Raw genomic sequence first — 24,203 nt, forward strand, 5'->3', positions numbered from 1 at the left:
TGGAAGGATGAGGCTTTTATTTTTTAAAAATACTCTTACATGTTTCACCCCAGAACTAAGGGTCTTCTGAAACATCCTGAGCTAGCTATGCCTAGAGTCCCTGAAATCTGCCCCAAATCCCTTAGCTTTTTGTAGGTTTTTCCCCCCCTCCACTTCTATCTCTCTCTCAATCCACACCTCTACACCAGTACAGTGGAGACATATTGGTAGCTGAGAAATCATTTTTAAGTGAATGATTCCAAGGGAAGATTGGGGGTCTAAGTGCTCCAGTTCAGAGGGTGTGGAGATCATGGCTTCTTCGGCTCAGCTTCTCTGGATCATCAGAAGCCATGAGGGAGAAGTCTCGGAAAATGTCCAGATATGTCTCATCTCCTAAGGGAAATGGGAGGGAAGAGAGAAGTTGGAAGCTGAAGGGCTTTGGGTTTTCTGAGGAGAAGAGTTGGGGACATTCAGGGGCTAGGCAGCTGTGAGCCTAGATTCATAAAGGGAATAGGATCCAAAGGAGAAGGACACATAGTTCTGGGGGTTAGACCGCTCACCTGCCTGCCCTTGGGCCACTTCAACCTCTCTCATCTTTGCCAAACGTAACCTGAGGCAAGAAGGGAAGGAATTTGTGTTCATCCCGGCCTTATCTCCTGTTCTATTCATCACTCAGACCACATGCCCAAGCGGTCCCATACTCCTTTGCCTTCCTCAGTACCTGCTCCCTTCCCTGAGCTGGGTTCTGTCCCATCCAATGTTCTTGACTCCCCCACATCCATTGCCTGTCTTATATACCTGCATTCCTGTCCTTTCAGCTGTTTGAACAATCCCCCCTCCACCCAAAAGATAACAGGTCCAAAATTGAATTATTCCTGAAAGCAGCTCCTTCTGAAACAACCTTTCCATTTAGTAACCCCTGTATTATTTCAATATCTTCCTTTCTACCCCTCCCTACCCTCCCCCCCAACCAATAAATTGCTAAGTCCTGTAGCTGCCTCCAGTTAACTGTCTTTACAAGTTTATTGGCACCCCTTAGTTCTTGATCTACTTAGCTTGGGCCTGAGCTACTATAATAATCTCCTAACTCCTTTCTCAAGCCTCTTTATCTTCCACACTGGGTTCAGAATAAGTTTCCTAAAGCCAAGAGAGAAAGAAGTCACTGCTCGGGGCAGCTGGGTAGCTCAGTGGAGTGAGAGTCAGGCCTAGAGACAGGAGGTCCTAGGTTCAAACCCGGCCTCAGCCACTTCCCAGCTGTGTGACCCTGGGCAAGTCACTTGACCCCCATTGCCCACCCTTACCAATCTTCCACCTATGAGACAATACACCGAAGTACAAGGGTAAAAAAAAAAAAAAAAAAAAAAAAAAAAAAAAAAAAAAAGAAGTCACTGCTCTACCCCAAAACTTGCAATAGCTTCCCAGTTTCATGAATAAATTCTCAGCTGCACAGCCTGGCATTCTAGGCCCCTAATAATCAGTCCCTAAACTACCTTTCCAGCTTTATAATCTATTGCACATAAATTCATTTCTCTCACAAATCCTTCCTATCTCTGTGCCCAGGCTCTCATTTGCCTGATGTTTTCTTCTCTTATGTTTCTATTAATTGAACTCCTAGTCACCATCCAAGGCCCACATTATTTTTTTAAACCCTTACCTTCAGTCTTAGTATCAATTCTAGGACAAAAGTCCTAGATGGAAGTCCTAGGACAGAAGATCACATAGCTAGGAAGTTTCTGAGGCCAGGTTTGAACCCAGGTCTTCCTGACTCCAGGCCTGGCTACTAAGCTGTCCCTCAAGATTTACTGTAAATATTATATTCTTCAGAAGTCTTCCCTCTCTCCAAAACTAGGAGTGATTTATCCCTCTTTTGAAACCCTAGAGCATTTATTTTCCTTCCAGTTTTGTATGTGGGAAACTATACTTTGGAGTCAGGAGACCTGGGTTCTTAGTCCTGGTTGGGTAAATCATTTCAGTTTTCCGAGTTCCTTACCTATGAGACTAAGGATAATGTCACCTATTCTCAGTAACCCAAACAGCTCTGTGAATACAGAGATAATGCCTTCCTCATCACAGAAAAAACTAGAATTGGGTGAAAGGACCTGGGCCCCACTGAACAGTTTTGGGCCCATTTCTTCAGCTGTTAGGTAGGGGGGTACATGATGATCTTTAAGCTGCCTCCTCCTAGCTTTGCTCCATTTTTACCACCATGCCCCCAAACTTCTCCCTGAAGGGCTTTGTATACTGTAGCATTTCTGATGTTATAGGAGGCTCTTGCTTGTTTACTGAACAACACTATGCCCCTCCGTTCCATCTTTCCCTCTTAATGGTTCCCCCTTTCTTCAAAACTCTGCCTTCGGGGCAGCTGGATAGCTCAGTGGATTGGGAGCCAGGCCTAGAGACGGGAGGTCCTAGGTTCGAATCCAGCCTCAGCCACTTCCCAGCTGTGTGACCCTGGGCAAGTCACTTGACCCCCATTGTCCGCCCTTACCACTCTTCCACCTAGGAGCCAATACACAGAAGTTAAGGGTTTAAAATTAAAACAAAACAAAACAAAAAAAACAACAAAACTCTGCCTTCCTGGGTTCTCAGCATCTTTAAACTTTAATTCTACTCCTTTTCAGGCTCCATCCCAGTAATCTTCCTTTTGCTCCTGTTTCCCAAGCCCCTTCCCAGATACTCATCCTCCTCTTCATAGGACTCACAGAGTGACGATATCTGCATTGGCTGTGTCCATGGCAATGGTCAGAGGGTCTTTCCCTTCAGAGTCCAGAGCTCCCAGATCTGCCCCCCGCTTCAGGAACAGACAAGCCAAGCTTAAAGAAAGGAAACAATGGATGTGGGATCATCCTTTGCCCTACTCTTAACCTCCCACCCCAGCCATTTCTTGGCTGTCCCCTCCCTTCCATCTTTTCTTTCCTCCCTTGGGGACCCAGGCATCCTAGTTTATACCCAGTATGGCCGAGGATAGTGGCATGGTGGAGGGGGCTCCTCCCCATGCTATCTGCCTGGTTCACACTGGCTCCATTCTGTAGGAGAAATTCACAGGCAAGTAGGGAGTTCTGAAAAAAGAAAAGTCAAAGAGTAAAAAAGAATGACATTAGAGAAGGAACAGATGAAGTAGGGTCTGGGGAAGGGGGCAGAGGAGGAGAAGCTGGGGAAAGGTTGGACTGCCAGTGTATTCAGAATTTGTTATGGCATTTCTTGCCTCCATACGTTTCTCTTTTTCAAACCCTTACCTTCCATCTTAGAATCAATACTAAGTATTTGTTGCAAGGCATAAGAGCGCTCCCAAGGCAATGAGAGTTAAGTGACTTACCCAGAGTCAACACAGCTAAGAAGTATCTGTGGTCAGATTTGAACTCGGGGTCTACCTGTCTCCAGGCCTGGCTCTCAATCCACTGAGCCACTTAACTGTCCCTCCTCCGTGCAATTCTACCAGTTCATCTTCCATGCCTTCCATGCTCTCCCTACTAAACACTAATTCTTTCTCTCTCAAATCCTCCCCTTTCCCTTTAAGGATCAGCTCATTTGTCACCTCCTTCATGACTCTTCCTGCTCCTTCCAGTTTTTAATGCCTTTTCTCACCCCAGCTTTGTATTTACCCATGTATATGTGGTATCTTCCTAGGTGAATATAAACTTCTGGGAACTTGGCGGGTGGGAAGGCAGGGAATATATCATTTGTCCTGATCACTACCTAGTAGACATTTCTATATTATGCTTTGTATTGTAAAGGAGACATTGGTGGAGACAGAGAAGGTTCTTGAGGAGAAAAGAGAGGACTGATGCTGGAGGAAAGGAAGCTACACTTGAAAACACCAGAGGATAACCAGATATCCGTGTAAACAAAAGTAACAGAACTAGAGGACAGAGCTTGGGGAGACAACAAAAACTGTTGTCTAGGAACCTTTCACGTAAAAGAGATGCCCTGAAGTCCTGAAGACAAGAGAATGGAGTAGTATAGAATAAAGAGTGTTAACTCTGGAGTCAGAGGGCCTGGGTTCAAAACCTGCCTGCTTCTCTTATGCTTATTACATGTGAGACCTTGGACAAGTCAATTAATCTTTCTGGGCCTCAGTTTATCTATAAAATGAAGGAGGCTGGACTCAATGGCTTCTGAAGTCCTACTCAATTTTAGATCTAGAATCTTGATTTTTTTTTAAATATTGAATGATATACTGAAATATAAAGGAAATTGATCTATACACCAAAAATTACAGCTTACAAAATGGAGTATACTCATAATGAGAAGAAATGCTCTTCAGAGAGGTCAGAAAATGTAATTCTTTCCTGCTGAGAAATCCAGAACTGGGAAGGGCCTTTGAAATGCAAATTGACCATGCAGGTGACACTTAATAACAAAGCCTAGGCTTGAGTACAAGTTATAAATAAAGGCTGTCTCAAACGTTTCTTCCCTTTTTTCTCTTTTGTGTTTCCCTGACAAGCTGTGAGAACCAAGGGGTTCCACAAATGTAGAGAACCTTGACTCTCTGGCCAAGGTCCTTTACAATTCTATGGCTACAGGCATGACAACAGGTAAAATGGAGAAAATCTTGTTCCTAAACCAAACCAGGAGTTTTAGGAACATGAACAAGAAGCAGAGGTAGAATGACAAGACTTCATAAGAGCATAGATTTAGAGCTAGAAGTGATCTTATCAGGTCTTTTGGTTCAACTTTCTCATGGACAAATGAGGATACAAGCCCAGATATGTTAAGTAAGTTTCTTAGGATCATACAGGAATTAGGTAACTGGAGTAAAATTTGAATCTGGTCCTCTGACTTAAAATCCATTGTTCTTTTTACTTGCCTTGACTAAACTGAAGACCTGCTTTTTGCCACAACTGTGGAAAGTTGGAGCAACAACAAACCACATCAAATACAAGCAGACTCTTGACCTTGTCTTTTACTATGAGTCATGTGGACTGCAGGGGCTTTGACCTTAGAAGTCTAAAGTATTGAATAAATCTCTGGGAAAGTAGAGGCCCATCAAAGCAGGGAGCAGTATTTGTCCAGTAATCCATTTTCTCCTTGCTCCTATCTAATCTGTTTTATAGGTCAAAAGTTCCTGGGGGCAAGGTAGAGAGCCAAGTAGGGGGAAAGAAGAGTTGTCTTGATAATTTAAGGGTTCAGGTATGAATTCCTTGGATTTATTTATCAGATAAATTAAAACCAGTCATATATTTGATGTTTTGTTGTTAGCCTAAATACTTGCATAGCAAATAGAAGGTGCTTTTCCTTTTCATCTGGTGACCTATATAATCCAAATTCTCATATTCCCAGTGGAAATTCTGTATGTGGGAATAAAGCAAATAATTTTCAATATTGAAATTGGTCCATTCCTATAAACAAAGTTATAATAATGGCTTTGTGTTATGTTATTGAGAGTTCTCAGCTATCATATTCCCTAGCTTGTGAAATAAGTGAAATATTTTTATAATAGTACACAACAAATTAATCTTAATTGAACAAAAAGATGTGTGTGTGTGTGAGAGAGAGAGAGAGAGGAGAGACAGAGAGGGAGAGAGAGAGAGAGGAGAGAGACAGAGAGAGAAATTCCTAAAACAACCTTATCAGAAGAAAGAGAAAAAAAAGATTATATATACTCCTTAGTTCTGCTGTAGGTGGAAGATAGGTAATGCTCCTGTAAGTATAAAGATTACTGTACATTGTTGCTAAACTGCTGTACATATGCATTGTTACTGTATTACTATATATGTTATACAATATTAAGATAAATTTTATTATTTATGCTGGTTGTACACTTTAAAAAAAGTATTATTGTACCTTGTTACTAATAAAAGGAGAAAAATACAATTTAATGAAGGGAAAACAAAATATTTATAACCTTAAATGAGCTGAATGTATTAATAGAGAGAAGGAGAATTGATTAGAAAACAAATCCCACAATTTCCTACTTCCAAGAAATAAACTTAAAGCAGAAAGATCCATGTATATTCAAAATGAAAGACTAAAGCAAAATCTATTATGTTAAAGTTGAATTCAAATAGGAGAGGAATTGTGATCATAATTTTGGATATGGCAACTATAACAACAAGGGAAACAGATAGTAAAAAGTTAAATAAAATGTTGGAAAAATTAAAATAGTACAATGATGGAGACTTCTGAATGGGAATCTTAGAAAATATACATATATTTCAGGCAACATATAAAAAACTGAGTATGGGCTGGGGCACAAAAATCTCAAATAAATGCAGAAAGAAATCTTAAACACTTCTTTTATAGAGCACAGCACAATAAGATGTGATCAACTAAAGGAAATATGAACAAAATTAACAGACTTAAATGGAGATTTTTTTTACATCTGACACTCTAAACAGTGGGGGTCAAAGACAGTCACAGAAACAACAAAAAAAATTTTTGAGATTATATTTCAAAATGTATAGGATATAGCTAAAGGAATTCTTAAAAGAAAAAATTTATCCTATAGCACTTGTATTAAGCAAATGAAAAAAAGAGAGGACCAAAAGCATATATAATCCCCAGACCCCCATGACTCTGGGTTCATATAGACCAGATGAAAGAAAAAAAGAAACAGAGAATGAAAACAGATATGAGCTGGACCAGAGAGAGGGGCAGTTATTACTATAAGTGACTCATTCTGAGACTCTCAGTTCAACTATCTTGAAATTAGTCTCAAGTCAAAGGGAACCAGAAGAGTTCTCTGGGAATTTTAACGAGTGATTTAAGGAACTTATCACATTGATCAGAAACTTCTTTCAATATCAAAACCATCAATAATCATATGAAAAAAATGTTCTAAATCCCTCCTGATTACAGAAGTGCAAATCAAAACAATTCTGAGGTAATACTTTACAACTAGCAGAGTGGCCAATATGACAGTAAAGGAAAATAATAAATGTTGGAGGATATGTGGCAAAATTGGGACACTAAAGCATTGCTCCTGAATTGAGCCTGGAAGGCAATTTGGAATTATGCCCAAAGGGCTTTAAAAGAATGCATGCTCTTTGATCCAGCAATCCACTACTAGGTTTATATCCCAAAGAGATTTTTTTTAATGGGAAAGGATATGTTTGTACAAAAATATTTATAGCTGCACTTTTTGTGGTGATAAAAAAATTGGAAAATGAGGGGATGTCCCTTGAATGAGCAATTGCTGAACAAATTGTGGTATATGATTGTGATGGAATACTACTGTGCTATAAGGAATGATGAATTGATTGATTTCTATAAGGGGGAAAGACCTATATGAAACAATACAGAGTAAAATAAGCAGAACCAAGAGAATATTATACATAGTAACTGAAACACTTCGGGATGATCAAATGTAATTGACTTTGCTACTAATAATACAATGATCCAGGACAATTCTGAGAGACTTATGAGAAAGAATGCTATCCACATCTAGAGAAAGAACTGTGGGAGTAGAAATCCAGAAGAAAACATAAGATTTATCACTTGTTTTGGATTTTGGTTTTAAAGGATTACTCTATTATAAAAATGAACATGGAAATAGGTCTTGAGTGATTTTATATATATATATCCCAGTGGAATTGCTTGTCAACTCCAGGAAGGTGGGGAAAGAAAAAACATTAATCACGTAACCTTGGAAAAAATTTTAAATGAAATTTAAAATAATAAGAAAAGAAAAAAAAGAAACTTCATTCTTCACTTCAATAAAGTTTAGTAACACTGGCCTTCCCTCCAAAGGTATATATCATAATCACAGAGAGTTGAAAGAGATCTCAGTGGCAATATAGTCCAACCCATATATGAATATAATCCTTACTCTTTGATAATAAAAGATCACCTAGCCTTCCGCTTGAAGATCTGTTAAGTGTGGATAACCAACACCTTTTCTCAAGATAAGGGCTATCTTTTCAACTTTGGGATAGCTCTAACCATTAGAAAGTTTTTCTAGCTATCAAGCTTAAATTGATCTCATAATTTATGCACACTCCTTCTAATTCCATTCTCAAATGCCTTTTAAATACTTGAAGACAATTATCATGCACCCTCTTTTCTCTTTTTTGTTTATTCCTTCAACAGATTTATAGAAATTACTTGGCTTATATAAAAATGGCTTTTGCACAAATTAAATATATCCAGCTAAAATAAGAAAACGTATAAATTGGAAAAAAAATCTTTGTACAAACATTTCTGACAAAATCTAAGATCCAAAATCTAAATGGAAATTGACACAAATCTACAAAAGCCATTCATTAAGTGGTCAAAGAATATTAACATGCAGCTCTTAAAAGAAGAAATGCAGGAGCAGTGAGGGAGTACAATGGATAGAAGACAAGGCTGGAGTTGAGAGGACCTGTGTTTTGGCTTCAGACACTTCCTAGCTGCATGGTCCTGGACAAATCACAACTCTGATTGCCTACCCTTTGCCCTTTCTGTCAGTTTACTAAGACAGAAGGTTAAGGGTTAAAAGAAGAAGCAATCAATGACCATCTAATTCAAAGAGATCATGAGAAGAGGAAAAAGACTCGAATATATGAAAAAAATCTTCCTAGCAGCTATTTTCTTGTGGTAGCAAGGAACTTGAAACTGAAGGGGTACCCTTTCAATTAGGAAATGGCTGAACAGATTATGATATAAAATGTAATACAATATTTTTGTGCTGTAAGAAAATGAAGGGCATGGCTTCAGAGACACTTAAGAAGACTTGTACGAACAGATTGCAATGTGAAATTAGCAGTACCAGAAGAATAACTTCTATAAAAACCTCATAAAGACAAAACTTTAAAAAGCTTAAGAATTCTGACTAACTATGATGCTAGATGATGAAACATGACCCCTTACCTCCTAAAAGAGGAGATAGATTCAGGATGCAGATTGAGACATATTTTTTGACATGACCAATTCAGGAATTTGGGTTTTTTGATTTATACATATTTATTACAAGGATTTTAATTTTCTTTTTCTATTAATAGGGGCAGTGGTGAGAGGGAAAGAAAATAAATTTTTAATTTAAAAATTTTAATTTTAAAATGTTCTCAACATTGATAATAGGCACATATATATTAAAACAGATTGTATTACCTGGAGGTAGCACCCTGACATGATATCCTGAGGTATCACTACATACGCATTGAACAAAGATTTCAGAGATGGAAAAATTCAGAATTTGTAGGGACATGGGAAAGCAAGAACATCACCTGATTGGCTGGTGGTAAAAATGGTCAAAACAAATGATGATCATAAAAATTAGTTCAACTATTTTGGAACACAACTTAGCGAAAACAAGAAAAGTTAAAAGGATTGTTCAAATTCTTTGATTCTGTGATTTCACCATTGGGTCAATTACCTTAAGGAGATTATGGACAAATCTCTATGAAAAAATTCAGAGTAGCACTATTTGTGATAGCATTGATTAGAAACAAAACATGGGGAAATAGGGAAGAGTTGAACATATCAAGATATTTGAATACAATGGTATTAACGTTACTGAATCGTAAGGAAAACTGAATATGGCAAATCTAAAAACAAATGAGGTGACACAGAGTAGGCAAAGTAGGCAAAAGAAACAAAAGAACCATAGATATCATTACTATTGAAATGAAATATTTAAAACTATTTTAAAAAGGGGGCAGCTGGGTAGCTCAGTGGATTGAGAGTCAGGCCTAGAGACCAGAGGTCCTAGGTTCAAATCTGGCCTCAGACACTTCCCAGCTGTGTGACCCTGGGCAAGTCACTTGACCCCCATTGCCTACCCTTACCAATCTTCCACCTATAAGTCAATACACAGAAGTTAAGGGTTTAAAATTAAAAAAAAAAATTCAAAAACACTAGATGACAATATTGGAACTAATTTATAATGTATTCACCTCTTTGTTGTAACATAGGGAAAATTATTAAATGCATATGTAGGGCAGGAGCATTTCATTTGAACCTTTAAAAAAATTGTTTTCAGGAATCTTACATTATAAGCTCCGTGGGGTAATGTAGTATACCATGTATTGAAACAAAACTTGTCAAAAGCAAAAAAAAAAAAAACAAAAAACCAGCAGGCTGTATTTCCTGACTTTATTTCCTCTCTTCAGCCTGGCTTCTAACCATAACTTTCAAATTACTCTCTGAAGTTCTCAGTACCTTCTTACTTGCTAAAACTCTGTCTTTTCTCAGTTTTCATCTGCCTTGACCTTTCTGTAGCAGGCAACACTTAATGGTCCCCTCTCCTCCTGGATACTCTCTTCCCCACCCTGGGTTTCCAAAACATTGGCTTCTCCTCTTTGACCACACCTTCTTGGCCTTCCTCACTGGTTTAACTTTCTCCTCCTGCTGCTCCCTTGGGTGTTCCCCAAAGTTCTGCCTCTTTTTTCTCTATGTTACATCAAAGGTTTAAGGATAGCCTCTATGTGGGAGACACTCCCAAAGGAATCCAGCCAACCATCATTTCTCCTTTCCATTTGCAACTCATGCATTCATCAACAGCTGTCTGACTATGGGACAATTCACCTGGCTGTCCCAGGAACACCTCAAACTCAGCATTTTGAAACTGAGCTTAGCATTTCCTCCCTAAATCTAATCCTTCTTCAAACTTTTCCATTACTATAGATAGTACCAGTATCTTTCACAGTTAGCCAGGCTCAAAACCTTAGTCATCTTTGATGTTCCTCACATGCCTACCTCCTCCCCAGGATTGATGGGAGGACCAAATGAGATGTAACAATTTGGTGCAGTGCCTGGCACATAGGAGGCATTTAATAAATGTTTGTTCCCCTTTCCTAAGGCAGGCAAGGTGGGTGAAGTGGAGAGAGTGCCAGGCTTGGAGACAGGAAGACCTGAGTTTAACTCTTAGTCTTACTAGCTCTGTGACCTAGGCAAGTCACTCTCTTTGCTTCAATTTCCTCATCTGTAAAATGGGATATTTTAATAGCATCTATCTCCCAGGATAGTTGTCAGGATCAAATAAGATAACAACTATAAAGCATTTAGCACAGTGTCTGGTATATAGTATATGCTACACAACTCTTAGCTATTATTATTATTATTATTTTCTTCCCCACCCCCACTTCCATAAATTCTTTTTTTTGTCTTCATTGCAACCATCCTGGTTCAAGCCTTCATGATCTCTCACCTGGACTATTGTATTAGGCTGCTAACTACCTGGTGGTCCCTCTTTCCAATTTCTCCTCCCTCCAATCCACCCTTCACAGTTACCAAAATAATCTTCCTAAAACACAGATCTGACTAAGGCTTTTGTGTTCAAAAATTTATAGGGGTTCCCTATTATTTTAAGGTCAAAACACAAACTTCTCAGCTTGGCATTTCAGGTCTTGAACAATTTGGTTCCAGTTCTAGGTAGTCCAGTGGATAGAGTCTGTACTGGGTTCAAATCCAGCTTCAGATACTTCCTGGCTGTGTGACCCTGGGCAAATCACTTTACTTCTGTCTGCTTTAGTTTCCTCTTCTATAAAATGGGCATAATAATAGCACCTACCTCCCAGGGTTCTTGTGGGAATAAAATGAGATAATATTTACAAAGTGCTTAGCACAGTGCCTGGTACATAGTAGGTGCTATATTATATAAAGACTTATTCCTTCCTCCCCCCTACTTCTATTTACAGAACACTTCATCTAGATCTCTCCTTTCTCTTTTCAAAGGAGATAAGGGAGGAGCTGAGCTGGAGGCAGGAAGGCAAAAAATGTCTGGGCGAAACAGAGCCAAACAGGAGGCAAAGGGAGATGGGATCAAAATAGAGATGGAGTTGGGTGGAATAAAAGAAAATGAGAGTTCAGGCAGAAGGGAAGGAATCAAGGATCTTCTCACCGCAGATGTGGCCTGGATGAGAGGGGTTGCATTTTCTTGTGCCCCATTTACCCAGTTGACATCGGCTCCATGGGCAAGGGCATCAGCCATGGTGGGAAGAGATGGGGATGGCCCAGCAGCCCAGAATAGCAAGGCTCCTGGGTGTAAGCACCCCGATTCACCAGAAGGAAGTGCTGTTGGGGGTTTAACCATTAGTGTAAGGGATATATCCCTTGCCCCTGGCCCTCCATGCCCTGACCTGGAAATAACAGTGTATGAAGGAAGATCCTGGCTAAATTATGGGGAAAGGAGGAGAGCCCCTTAAGGTAGTAGGAGAGAGGATGTTCAAAGTTCAAAAAAAATTCCTAAATTCATGTTTATAGATTACACCAAACTCGCGTTTATAGGATGCACCAAATGTTGGGTATAGAGGCAAGGGCCTAGATTGCATGACCCTACCGCAACTCCAGAATCTAGTTTTAAGGATCTTCTGAGCTCTGAGGATCTCTCTAACCTTATCTTCTTCTGATCCTGTGAGGCTAGCCTCATTCTTTCAGAAGTCAATGACCATGTTCACTCCTCTGTCTTTGCTCAAACTTTTTATGCTTGATCCATTCTCTCAAACTCAAGCAAACACAGTCTTTTCCACAAGTGCTCCCATCTCACCCTGGTCTATAGTATGGTACCTCCCTCCTCCTAGTAGTTTCTAGTCTTTACAGTCTAAATAGGATGTACAATGTAACTCAGTTATACAGTTCTGAACTTTTCTCCCATTGTTTTGGCATTATAATTTCATTGCCCCTATTTAGATAATCAACACTGAACATTACTAATATTAGTCTCTTTATAGTATCCACAGCAACAGATTGAAACCCACCTTCTCCAAGAATATCTAGAAATTTCCTTCTGGTTTGATTTGTGTACATACCTGGTTTGGCCCCTATGTTCCCTGGTCGGGGTTGAAGCTGGGGTTTAGGGGGCGGCAATGGAGGCTGCCCTCGGGGGTAGCCTCGTCCCACTTTTCGTCCTTTGACCACAGGCAGCTTGGTCAAAAATTTCTTCTCCACATATTTGGCATGAATCCATGCCTCCTTCTCCTGCCTAATTGGGAGAGTAGGGGATAGTATAATGGATGAAGGAAGGCTGGCAAACAGGGTAATTTTTCCTTCTAATCCTAGGGCTCCTAATCTCAAATATCTTCCTTTCTAAGGATCCCTATTCTTATCCAAATCTTTAGTACATCAATTCTCACTTACCAGGGTCACTCAGTCCCAGGCAACTAAAACTCTATTTCCTATATCTGTTTACTCCCTTTTTTGTCTTCACACCCACCAACCCCTTTACCGGGAACAGGTTGGTCCAGGTTTCTTCACAGACATATCCTGTATTCGAGCTTCATAGATCTGGTTGATGACAACATTCCCCAATTCACACATTAGCTTCATGAAATGGTGGAGGCAATGGAGAATATAGGCATGAAATAACTGGTATGACCAACGCCCCCCACACACACACACACACATTTCCCCAAGTTCCTGAAGGCTTCCTTGGCCCTCTGCTTGTCACCCCACTACCACTCCAAATTTCTTCTAGTTGAAATCACCTTCACCAGTTCAGGCTCCCAGGAATCAAGGGTCAGAGATCGGACTTTGGAGAAATGAACCCCTAGGCTCCTGTATAGGAGAGACAGAGATCAGAGTAGAGCCATTGAGTTTTTTCTGCCTTAAAAATAGGGTTAGACTGACAGCCCACTGAGCTGTGTGTCTAGACACTGCTAAACTTTTATTATACATTTCTAAATCTGAGCCTCTTGGGATATGACCAGCTATGAAGATTAAGCCTCCTTCAAGCCTTGGCACCAGTGCCTTGTGCTAAGAAATTATTTGGAAAAGGCCACTATAACTTTGGAAACCAGGGAAAATCATACTATGTACCCTTTTATGATCTTCCTTGCTAGATAAACTCTAATATCCTCAGAGATAGAGCCTCTATTTTTCTCCTCTTTGAGTCTCCCCTTAGCCCCTAGCATTGAGCTTTTTGCACATAGTAGGTCCATAACCAAAGTCTGGTGAATTGTTCTGAAATTGAGACAGGACAGTGATAGCCAAACTCAGATTTAAGTTAACCCTCATCAAATGCTGCTATTATTTCATTTCACATTATTCTTTTTCTCCTCTTCTCTTTAGGAGAATTAGGCTCTTTTCCAATCACCATGTTCCTTTCTTTCTTGGCTCTGACTCATAACCTGTGGGGTGAAGTTCCTGTTTACCTAATGACCTTGTTTAGGAAGAATTTTCCTGCCCCCAGCTCTCACTCTGGAGAAGAGGTAGATAGGCAAATAAAGAAAAACAGATGGAGAAGATGGAGAGACTGAGGATGGGGAAATGAGGTGGGGAGTAAGGGAAGCATTAAGCCCTAGAGGGAAAATGAATAGGGGTAGGGCATCTCTGGGCCTCAATTTCTTCCTCTGTAAAATGAGGGGGTTGGACAAGATCAGCATTTCCTTGTGTTCTTTGGAATGCTGGTGTTCTCTGTGATGTGAATGGGAGCTCTGTAAAAATATGTCTATGCCAGTGATCTTTTCCCTCTAAAATATTAAATGTGAAATTCTTGTATCTAACACATTTTTTACATGTAGCCATTTTTTGTACAAAAACAAAAACTGGGCTCAATGGCCTCTATTTTATTTTACCATTTCCCTGACCTCTCCCTCTTCAGCCCTGCTATAGTCCAAACTTTCAAATTCTTCCAACCAGAACAGCATTTTTGAATTGTCTACAGATTTCAAGTTTCCAGTTGCTGTGAAGCCAAACTGGTTAGGGTAATTATAGGCTAAATGACCTCAAAGTTCTTTCCATATTTGACATCCTATGGCTTTATGATCCTAGGGAGTGCTGTAGGTCGGTCATTGGCCCAAGAGACCAAGGAGCTGGGGTAGAGGTTCCAAAGGATTCATATAAAGAATTTGAGGGCTTAGTAAACAGGATCTTCCATAGTCTAGAGAACCAAGAAATTTGTTGAGGGTAGGGAGGGGATACTGAGAGGAAGGGAATCTTTGGAAGATATTCTAGAGAGAAATTTTGAGGCACTAAGGGTTGAAACCTGTGAATTCCAGAGCACTGGATACAGAGGGTCACGCCAAGATTGATGCTCGCCCATTCTGGTGCAGGTTCCCGGCAATCACAGCACTGGGCATTCCCCTCCACACTCTGCACCTGGGCTGCCACTTGTCCTGCCACACCAGATGCTCGGCCTATCCCTCTGGATGCTCCTCCACAAGCCAGGGTGGAGGCAAAGCCTGGGGCTGAGTGAGAGGGGCCCTGCAGGAAAAAGATACCTTAGGAGTCACCCCACCAAACCCAAAGGGGGTTTATGACTAATTGATAGATTAAGACTAGTTAGACTCCCCCACTTCCTTCCCAGACTCTCCTCGCCCTAGATGAATAACAGTGACTCACATTTATGTAGACTTTTAAGGCTTACAAAAAGCCTTCAGGTGAGACAGAACAATTGGAGGTTAGAAATCTATGGCCTACCTAGAGACCAAAGGTTTTTCATGTGCTGACCAGAATTCAGGATAGAAAAGTAATGATCAACAAAGGACAATGATCATAGACCCAATGAATTGCATAAAACATCATGGGCATGACTTGGGGAAGGGATAGGTGAAGGTAATCTCCCCAGTATTTTCAGTTGGATAAAATGGAGCCCTAGGAATAGCTGCTGGACCAGAAAAAAAAATCTGGATTCAGACACTTACTAGCTTGTGTGCCCCATGGCAAGTCACTTAATCCTGTTTGCCTCAGTTTCCTTATCTGTAAAAGGAGCCAGAGAAGGAAATGGCAAACTACTTTAGTATCTTTGTCAAGAAAAACCCAATGGAGTCACAAAGAGTCAGGTACAACTGAAGCAACTGAACAACAACCACCAGAGTTACACAGCTTGTAAGTATCTGTGGCCACATTTGACCTCAAGAAGATGAGTCTTTGCTGACTCCAGGCCCAGCACTAACCACTGTGCCACCTAGCTTTTAGATTCAATGTTTTTTGCTTTGAAATAACATGTACCTTCTGTTTGGCCTGGTAAAAGGAAACACATTGCTAAAGATCCATGAGTTTCAATGGTAATGAGCTTGAGGTGATGCCATACCCACAGACTGCCTGTAACCTGGTGTAGCTTCTGGGGGTGGGGGTGGGGGGGTACTATCTGCCAACAGGACAATTTCCATTTTATAGATGAGATAGAAGAGGAATTAACTTGCTGAATGTCACACAGCTATTAAGTGAAATGAGCAAGGATTCAAACCTAGATCCTTTAACTTGGAATCCAGAGTTTTTTTCTAATGCATAATATCATGTTTCTCCTCACTGTCATGCCCCTGGCTACCTACCTGGCCCAGAGAGTCTCTTTCCTCCTGTGCCTGGCTGAAGGCAGTGGCGATGCTGCTTTGAACAGCACTAACCCAAAGCTGTAGAAGCTGCTCTGAGTCAGCCTGGAGGAAGCAGGACCTGGGGGGTTGGGGAGTGAACAAAGAAAAAGATTACAGAGGCAGTATGTAGAAGTAGAAACAGAACTGGGGATGATTGTCATTCAGTCATGTCTGACTCTTCCGGACCCCAATTAGGATTTTTTGGAGCAAAGATACTGGAAGTTTGCCATTTTCTCCAGCTTATTTTGAAGATGAAGAAACTGAGAGAGCAAACAGAGTTAAATGACTTGCCCAGGATCACCCAGCTAATAAAAGTCTCCGAGGCCAGCTCTGAACTTGGGAAGATGAGTCTTCCTGATTCTAAGTCCAGTGTTTTATCCACTGCACCACCTAGCTGCTCATGAGCATGCCACCTCATATTTAGTTTACAAAGGCCTCTCCACGTGATATTTCAGTGAATTGAACAATACAAATATTATCTCCTTTTTCCTTTAAAGGAAGCTGAGTAAGGTGACATCACTAGTAAGAGCCCAAACTCAGGCTAATGGGGAGGGAAGGTTGGGACAGGGCAGGTACACAAGTAACCCTGATGAGTGGGTGTATTTAAGAGACCTGGGAGTCTGAAGGGGGGGGACACTTCAGGACAAACCCTCTTCCTTAAGTTTTCCTCCACACCCTATACACACACACACACACACACACACACACCCCATATTCCCTATCCCCTTTACTTGGTGGGAGAGACAACTTCAAAGCAGAATCTTCTCTCAGAGTCAGGGCAGAGTTTCACTGTACACAGACGAAGGTCATCCACAACCACAGTCATGGGGTCCTAAGGGATGTAGAGGTAGGTATTTGGCCTGCCAGCCAACTTTAGCACCCCTTCTACTCATCCTGACACCAAGGACACATGAATCAAGCCAATCCCTACCCTTCACATCTCTACCCCTCCCTTTCAGGAACCCCTGTGTATTTTAGGTCCCCAATCACCACTACTCACTTTGTATCTCTTTTGATAAACCAGCTGGTTCTTCTGAATGGTGAACCAGCGCCTAGGATGGGGAACTTTGAGTGAGCTGGGGTGAGTATATGATGGAGAAAAATGGGAAGGGTGAGGAGAAAACTGGGGGAGGACTAAGAAGTGGAAAAATATAAGCTTGTTTTTTTTTTCAATTTAATACACCTGAACAATGGGGAAATACTGGAAGCAGGAGAAGAGGGGCTGGAGACAACCCACTTACCTGTATAAGGGGAAGAATTAAGCATGGCATGGGTAAAATCACTCTGACAAAGTTAATATCAAAGAATCATTGAAAGTCAGAATTGGAGAGGCCTTTAAAGATCACCAATATTCCTTATTCTAGGGGGAGGGCTAAAGAGGGACCAGGAGTCAGTGGGAAAAGAATTTGGGGAGTTCAATGCATGTGTAAAAGGATGGGAATTGGGGGAAGGAAAGTGGTAGCTGTGACCTTACCTGCTCCATGTCTTGAAGGCATTACTGGCCCTTTTAAAGAGGTGTCCTTCCATCACCAACCCCCCTGGTCCTTCCCTTAGGCCTGGTTCTGGTTCTTCTCCACTTAGCTCCTGGAGAAACCAAACATAAAACAGGATGTCTGGCCAGGACTAGAAACATTCCCCACCCCATTCCACCTGGATCTCCAACTTGATTCTTGCTCGTTTCCCTTAGGGACTCACTTGCTCCTTCAGCAACACGTGTCTCTGCTCCATGTCTCTTTTTTCCCGTGCAGACTCCAGGACAAGCTTGTGCAACTGTAAGTAGTGGGGGAGAGAAGTATCACAGTTAGAGCCACCAATTCCCATCATCCCTGGGGATGGGGGGTAAAAATGAGGATGGAGAGGGAAGAAAGGTTGGAAAGAGGACTTTTGCCATTGCAGCCCCATAAAAATATCTAACACACATTTCTCTAGTTTCAGTTACTTTTGTACATGTCCCCCTGCCCCAGTTACATCCAAGTCTCTTATATTCACTCTTGAAACTTCTCCTCTACACCTCCCCAAAAAAGAAACTTTCCTCTACCATAATCTTTTTTTTTTTAAACCCATGCCTTCTGTCTTCAAATCAACACTAAGGCAAAAGAGAGGTAAAAACTAAGCAAATGGGGTTAAGTGACTTGTCTAGGGCCACACAGATAGGAAGTGTCTGAGGTAAAACTTGAACCCAGGACCTCCCATCTCCAGGCCTGGCTCTCTATCATGGAGTCATCCAGCTGCCCCTACCCTCATCTTTTTAACCCTACCTTACCCACCACCCCAGGTATTCCTCACCTGGGCCCCCAGCTCTTTGTGGTAGACTCCTAGCCCACTCAGTTCTTCATGACCCAGCTGGAAGTATATTGCCTGAGCTTCTACCAATCGAAGTACCTTGGGGGTGGGGAGTGGGGGGGGCGGGGAAGAGGAAAAAATGCACAATTAAGGAATCATGGCAATGGCTTCCTACCAATAGCCCTAATCAAGACACTATCCTTTTTCCTATCCTGATGTTGTTGGTGGATGGCTTATAAAACATGGAGTCAGGGGGCAGCTGGGAGGCTCAGTGGATTGAGAGCCAGGTTTAGAGCGGGAGGTACTAGGTTCAAATCTGGCCTCAGATACTTCCTAGCTTGCTTCCTGGGCAAGTCACTTGACCCCCATTGCCTAGCCCTTACCACTGGAACCAATAAGAAGGAAGGTAAAGGTTTTTAAAAAATAAAATAAAATAAAATAAAATATGGAGTCAAAACATCTTGAGTTGATGTTCCCTAAGCAGATTGAGAAGAGCTAGAGAGCTAAAGAGAAACTTTTAATGGAACAGTATAGCTTTGTGGATTTTATTTACTTGGATGGGTATTCCCTGCCTCTGGGAACATTTTGGTTTGTTGGTTTTTTTTTTGGGGGGGGAAGTTGCCCAAGATGTCAGAGAAAGAAGACTGAAGGTCTGGGCAATGAGAACTCTGAATCACAAGATCAGCAAAAGATATTTGTATCACTAGGTCCCTGATACAGGGATGCAAGGGGGCCAGGAGAGAAGAGCTTGGTATGAGTTGACAGCTCTTTGCTTTTCTTCTGTCTGTTTTTTTTTTATTGTTCTGTTGCTATTCTCTATCAGGAGGATGTTTGTTCTCACACAAAGAGTTTTCCTCCATCTTTCACCTATCTGTTCCCTATCTCTCCCACTACCATACTCCCAAAGCCCTATTGCCCGAACTTACAAACTCCATGATGTCAAACTTCCTCTTGTCCTGGATCACATTGATCTAAGGAAGACAAGGCCAATCCTCCTGACAACTCAAGAGTATTTGGTCAGGGGGTGGGGAGGAGGGGAAGATTGTAGATTTTCTAATCCCCAGAACCATCCCACAAACACAGAATCATAGAGTGTCATGGCCAGAATGGCTTTGGAAAATTCAACCTTCTCCTCAATTGAAGAAACTGAGGCCCATAGATGGGATATGGCTTGACCAAGAGTCACCCCACCTAGCTACTGAAGACTGTGTGACTCTCCCAGGATTTCCCCTTAGTCCTCATATCTTCAATATCTTTCATGCCTCTCACATTCTCAAGCTCCTGCTCTAGAATATTGGGAAGGACTGCAGCATTGCTGATCCCCAAAATCAGACTGGTGGGAGGAAGGGGTGTCACCTGCAGCACATAGTCCAGTGCCCGCCCTTGGTAGCCTGCTCTGGCTATCTTCAGTGCAGCCATTGCTTCTTCTGCCTCGTGTGCCCGTCGACGAGGGACTTCAGCATTGTGGTTGAGAGCTGCTTCCAGGTATTCTGCTCCTTTCCAAAATTCTCTTCGGGCTTCCCAGAAACCACGGAGACTCCTAAGAGAGAAATGAGGGATCTAAAATTCTTACCATATCCTCTCAAAAGAAATCATAGTGTAATTAAGGTTAGAAGAGCCTTCTTCATACACTCCCAAACTTATACAATAAGATTCCAAACCTGAGACTTCTGGGATGTGAATGAGAGATGGAAGCCTTATCTCTCCTTCAAAATTTGGGGCTGGGTGTGGAGGCTATGAGATAAATGATATCTAGCTTTGGAGGCTAAAGAATGGAGAGAATATGAGACTATGCCCCACTTCCTTGAATTTGGGGGTGTTCTTGATCTTCCTTTCAAAGAGTAGAAGACTTCCCTGAGGAGTTGGGGGAAAAGGAGATAAAGGAAAGAGAAGACTTAGATGTTTAAAAAACAAAACAAAAAAAACAACAAAAAAACAAAAAACCTTACTCCTTCACAAAACTCTGGATCTGTTGTTTTAGGGTCTGTTGGGTGGCATTCAAGAGATCCTGGTAGAGAGCAGATGATTAGGACCTGAAATGCTATTTTAAAAAGAAAAAAGATCCCCCATTCCACCTTCATCAATCCGACTCACTTCATGGCAGTTGATTTTGTGACTCAGGCTCTCAGTAAATTTGTCCAGGCACTCCTAAAAGGGAATAAAATGAGACCCCAGTGAGGTACATCCCTAGTACTTGTCACCATACCACTCTGCCCCTGCCCCTTGCCCTTCCTTTCCAAATCTAATAAATTTGTATTTAAACAGGGGAGGAATAGAATTAGATTTGTTCAGTCATGTCCAACTCTTTATGATCCCAGTTTGGAGTTTTCTTGGCAAAGATATTAGTGTGGCTTGCCATTGCCACTTCTAGCTCATTTTTCAGATGAGGAAACTGAGGCAAACAGTATTAAATGACTTGCCCAGAGTCATATAGCTAGTATCTGAGTGAAGATTTAAATTCAAATCTTCCTGACTCAAGGCCTGGTGCTCTATCCAATGCACCACTTAGATGCCCTAGAATTAGATTAGCATTTTTAAAATTGAGTTCTGCAGAACACTAGAGTTCCTCCTTAAGGAAGTGCTATTCCTAGCAATATCTCTCATTAAAATTGCTAAATATGAAAAATTTGAAACAAATATGACTGGCAATTTTTTTTCTATTTTGGCCCCAAATTTCCATTTGACTCCAAGGTAAGGTTATCTACCATTTATAGTATACTTCTAAATTCCAAAGTGATGTGTGTTCAAGTTAATATAGAAAACTTTGTCCTAGATCTCTGAGGTGTCTTTCAACAATATTTACAATTCTGGGATTATGTTCACTGTGTTCATCATTTCCTAAAACCTCATTCCTTAAATAAACTCTGCATTGATTAAAACCCTCTTCTCTCTGACTTCTCTCCTTTTCTAAGTCTTCCTCCTTTAACTACTCCTTGACTGTTCTTCCTTTCCTCCCATTTTCAAAAGCCTCTACTGCCCACTTCTTTGGCTTTTCCTTCCCCTTCCCCACCTCTTTTGCTCCCATGAAAACTGTTCTCTGAAAAGAAAATGTGAGCTAGAGTTCTAGGCTTTCCATTTCTCCTTCCCTTCTAATGCCTAGCCTGTGGGACTTACAGTCATCATAGGCTCTGGGGGACCCAGGTTTGAGAGTTCCTGGATGCCACTGATGAAGGCTCGAAAAGAAGTAAGATAATGTCGACCGCTTTCCAGTAGGCTAGAACTGAGCTTGAGGAGCTGGGGAACAAGGGAAAAATGGGTCATAACTCAGGGCCCCCCAAATCTGTTTTCTAACTTAAGAGACACCTTTAGGCTATGCTTCTTCACCTCCCCATTTTCCCTCAGATCTCACCACCACTCACTCTTATTTATCCCATGATTTGGCAACTAGGCCAAGCTCCTTGCATATTTTAACTTTGCATATTCACTGAGAGCTTGGCTTTTGTTTACATCATTTTCAACTTTCTTCCCATTCTGTCTTCCCTCACCAAAATTCTATCTTCTTTTCAAAGCACAGCTTTGATTCCCAACAAGAAGCCTTCCCAGCCTACTCTTGGTCTACAAGGATCTCTCTCCTCTGAACTTCTAGAGAGCACTGATACTATCTTATTATTTTCTAAGTTTCATGATTAAGATCTCATATCTCCCTAAAAAAAGCAATAAGTTTCTCAGAAAGCAGAGACTCAAAAACAAACAAACCAAAACCCTTATTTTCTGTCTTAATAACAACTCCAAGATGGAAGGTTATGGTTATGACTTGCCAAGTGTCACACAGTTAAGAAGTATCTGAAGCCATATTTGAACTTGGGTCTTCTTGACTCCAGGTCTGGAGTTTTATCCCCTAGCTGCACTGACTATTTTTTTTTAATTGAAGAACACTGGATATATGAGTTAGAAACCCAAATTTGGCCTCAAATATTTCCTAGCTGTGTGACCCTGGGCAAGCCACTTACCCCCAATTGCCTAGCTCTTGCTATTCCTCTATCTTAGAATTGATACTAATTGATACTAAGACAACAAGTAAGGGTTTAAAAAAAAAAAAAGAGTTGGAAGCCAAGGGTTTCTAGTCTCTGGATTACTTAGCAAATGGCTTAACCTCTTTAGACCTCGTTTTCCCCATTTGTAAAACAAGGATAACAATTATGCCAGACTATTTCACAGTGTTGAAAAGGGAAGCATTTTATAAATTTTAAAGAGTTTCAGAAATGTGAGCTTTGGGGGAGGGGGAGATCCCTGTCTTAGCTTGGCACTAAGTACAAAGTGCTCAGTAAACACTTGTTGCACTGCCTTCCCTTCTTCCCTAGATCTTCCCTCCCTCTATCTTCTATTCTGCTTCCTATGTCTCAATTTCCTATCTTCTGACTCCGAGATCACCTTCTCCAGACGATTTTCCAATTCTGATACAGCAGATTCCACAGACTCAACGGAAGCCCTAGGAAGGAAGAGGTCGTGAAATTTAAGGCCTGGCTTCACATTCTACCAACCATCACAGATGTGCTATGGGGAGTTAAGAAAGGATGGACAAGGAAAGAGGCCTAGATTTGACATCCTATAACTTGAGATCTCTGCTATTTCCTCTCTGTGTGACTTTTAAGTGAATCACTTTCCCTCTTTGTAAAAATTGGAATTATGGGCTTAGTGATCTGGAAGAAGTTTTTGTACTCTGTAGTAGAGTCTGAAGAAGGCTAAAGAGAAACCTCTGGTGTTTTAGCAGACAGTGGGTAAGGCTATTAGCCGGAAGGATCAAGAGGGTGGTGGATGTGGTAAGGACAGGAAATTCATAACCTCCCCGGAAAGCAGGTGATAGGGGGAGGGGGAGTCAGAGAGAAGAAAGAAGAATGACTGTTATGGAGATTGGGTAGGCAGGGACAGACACATGGGGCCCATTGGGTGTACTGTCAGAGTTGAGGAAGCCCCCATTTTGACCTCCATCCTCTTCCGTTTTCAGCCCTGTTTACATGAACTAAGATGTCCAGAAAAGGATGCAGGAGATCACTTGCTATTTTTGCCCCCAACTTCCAGCATCCTCTTCACCCTAAGCACCACCCTACAACCATATGCACTTACCGGAATCGGGGGGAATCCTTTAGACACTCCTCAAAGTCAAGTTTGACAGTCATCTTGGGTGCTGTGGAGAAGAGAGCTAATTCTCTCTGGGGTGGAAGTGGAAATGTAAAGAAGGCTCACCCCCAGAGAGGAGGAAGGGGATGATATAAGAGTTTAAGGAGAAAAAGCGTTTATTTCTACGGGAGGTCTTCTCACCCCAGGGGAAAGGGGTGGCAAATGAAAGACACCCTCCGTTGTCAGGACTGACTGGGAGTGGCAGAAGGTGGGGCCTGAGACTGGTGGAGGAGGTCTGAGATCAGAGTAATGATCCCTCCCCTTCTTGGGTGTCTGCCCCATCATGATGCTTCCTTCCTCAAGTCCCTAGGCCTCTATGTCCTTCATTCCCATCCCTTGTTTTCTACTACTCCCATAATTTCTCCTACGAGTCTGTTTTGTTTCCAGAATTTCCAACTTCATGTTCTTACTTTACATCCCAGATTCACATCCAGTAGAATATGAATGTGCCTTATTATTTCACTTCCTGGATTCTTTTGTATCAACCCATGCTTTCCCTTCCCCTACTTCTCTCTTTTCCTACTCATTTCCTTATTGCCTAGGACCCATCCATCCATTGAATCCCATGCACCTGGACTCGACTCCTTTTTTTTGTTGTCCTTTATTGTCCATCTCTGGGTGGTCACAGACTGGAGAAGTGGGGGTATCTGTAGT

General features: G+C 41.5%; 1 protein-coding gene across 1 annotated transcript; it reads right to left on the reverse strand.

Moving 5' to 3' along the window:
* On the reverse strand, nucleotides 1-23,781 carry ACAP1 (ArfGAP with coiled-coil, ankyrin repeat and PH domains 1). The gene is made up of 22 exons (XM_044672919.1): nucleotides 23,496-23,781; nucleotides 22,803-22,860; nucleotides 21,546-21,665; nucleotides 20,526-20,579; nucleotides 20,381-20,439; nucleotides 19,788-19,971; nucleotides 19,358-19,402; nucleotides 18,435-18,530; nucleotides 17,844-17,918; nucleotides 17,623-17,732; nucleotides 17,149-17,200; nucleotides 16,880-16,980; nucleotides 16,110-16,227; nucleotides 14,822-15,039; nucleotides 13,323-13,392; nucleotides 13,064-13,158; nucleotides 12,648-12,820; nucleotides 11,741-11,913; nucleotides 2,929-3,038; nucleotides 2,682-2,792; nucleotides 540-589; nucleotides 1-372 (listed from the first exon to the last, which is right to left on the reverse strand). The coding sequence occupies exons 1-22, from the start codon at nucleotides 23,546-23,548 to the stop codon at nucleotides 272-274; spliced, it is 2,226 nt and encodes a 741-aa protein (XP_044528854.1). The 5' UTR covers nucleotides 23,549-23,781; the 3' UTR covers nucleotides 1-271.
* Nucleotides 23,782-24,203: the final 422 nt, after the last annotated feature.

Source organism: Gracilinanus agilis, chromosome 4 (assembly GCF_016433145.1).
Source record: "Gracilinanus agilis isolate LMUSP501 chromosome 4, AgileGrace, whole genome shotgun sequence".
NCBI classification, from domain to species: Eukaryota; Metazoa; Chordata; class Mammalia; order Didelphimorphia; family Didelphidae; genus Gracilinanus; species Gracilinanus agilis.

What these genes read in the sequence shown, in the direction of transcription:
- ACAP1 (XM_044672919.1), bottom strand. Translation starts at nt 23,548, where the DNA reads ATGACTGTCAAACTTGACTTTGAGGAGTGTCTAAAGGATTCCCCCCGA. An exon ending in AGTTTGACATCATGGAGTTT is followed by an intron (nt 18,531 to 19,357) that starts GTAAGTTCGGGC and finishes CCCACCCCCAAG; the next exon opens with GTACTTCGATTGGTAGAAGC. An exon ending in ACGTGTTGCTGAAGGAGCAA is followed by an intron (nt 17,733 to 17,843) that starts GTGAGTCCCTAA and finishes TGGTTTCTCCAG; the next exon opens with GAGCTAAGTGGAGAAGAACC.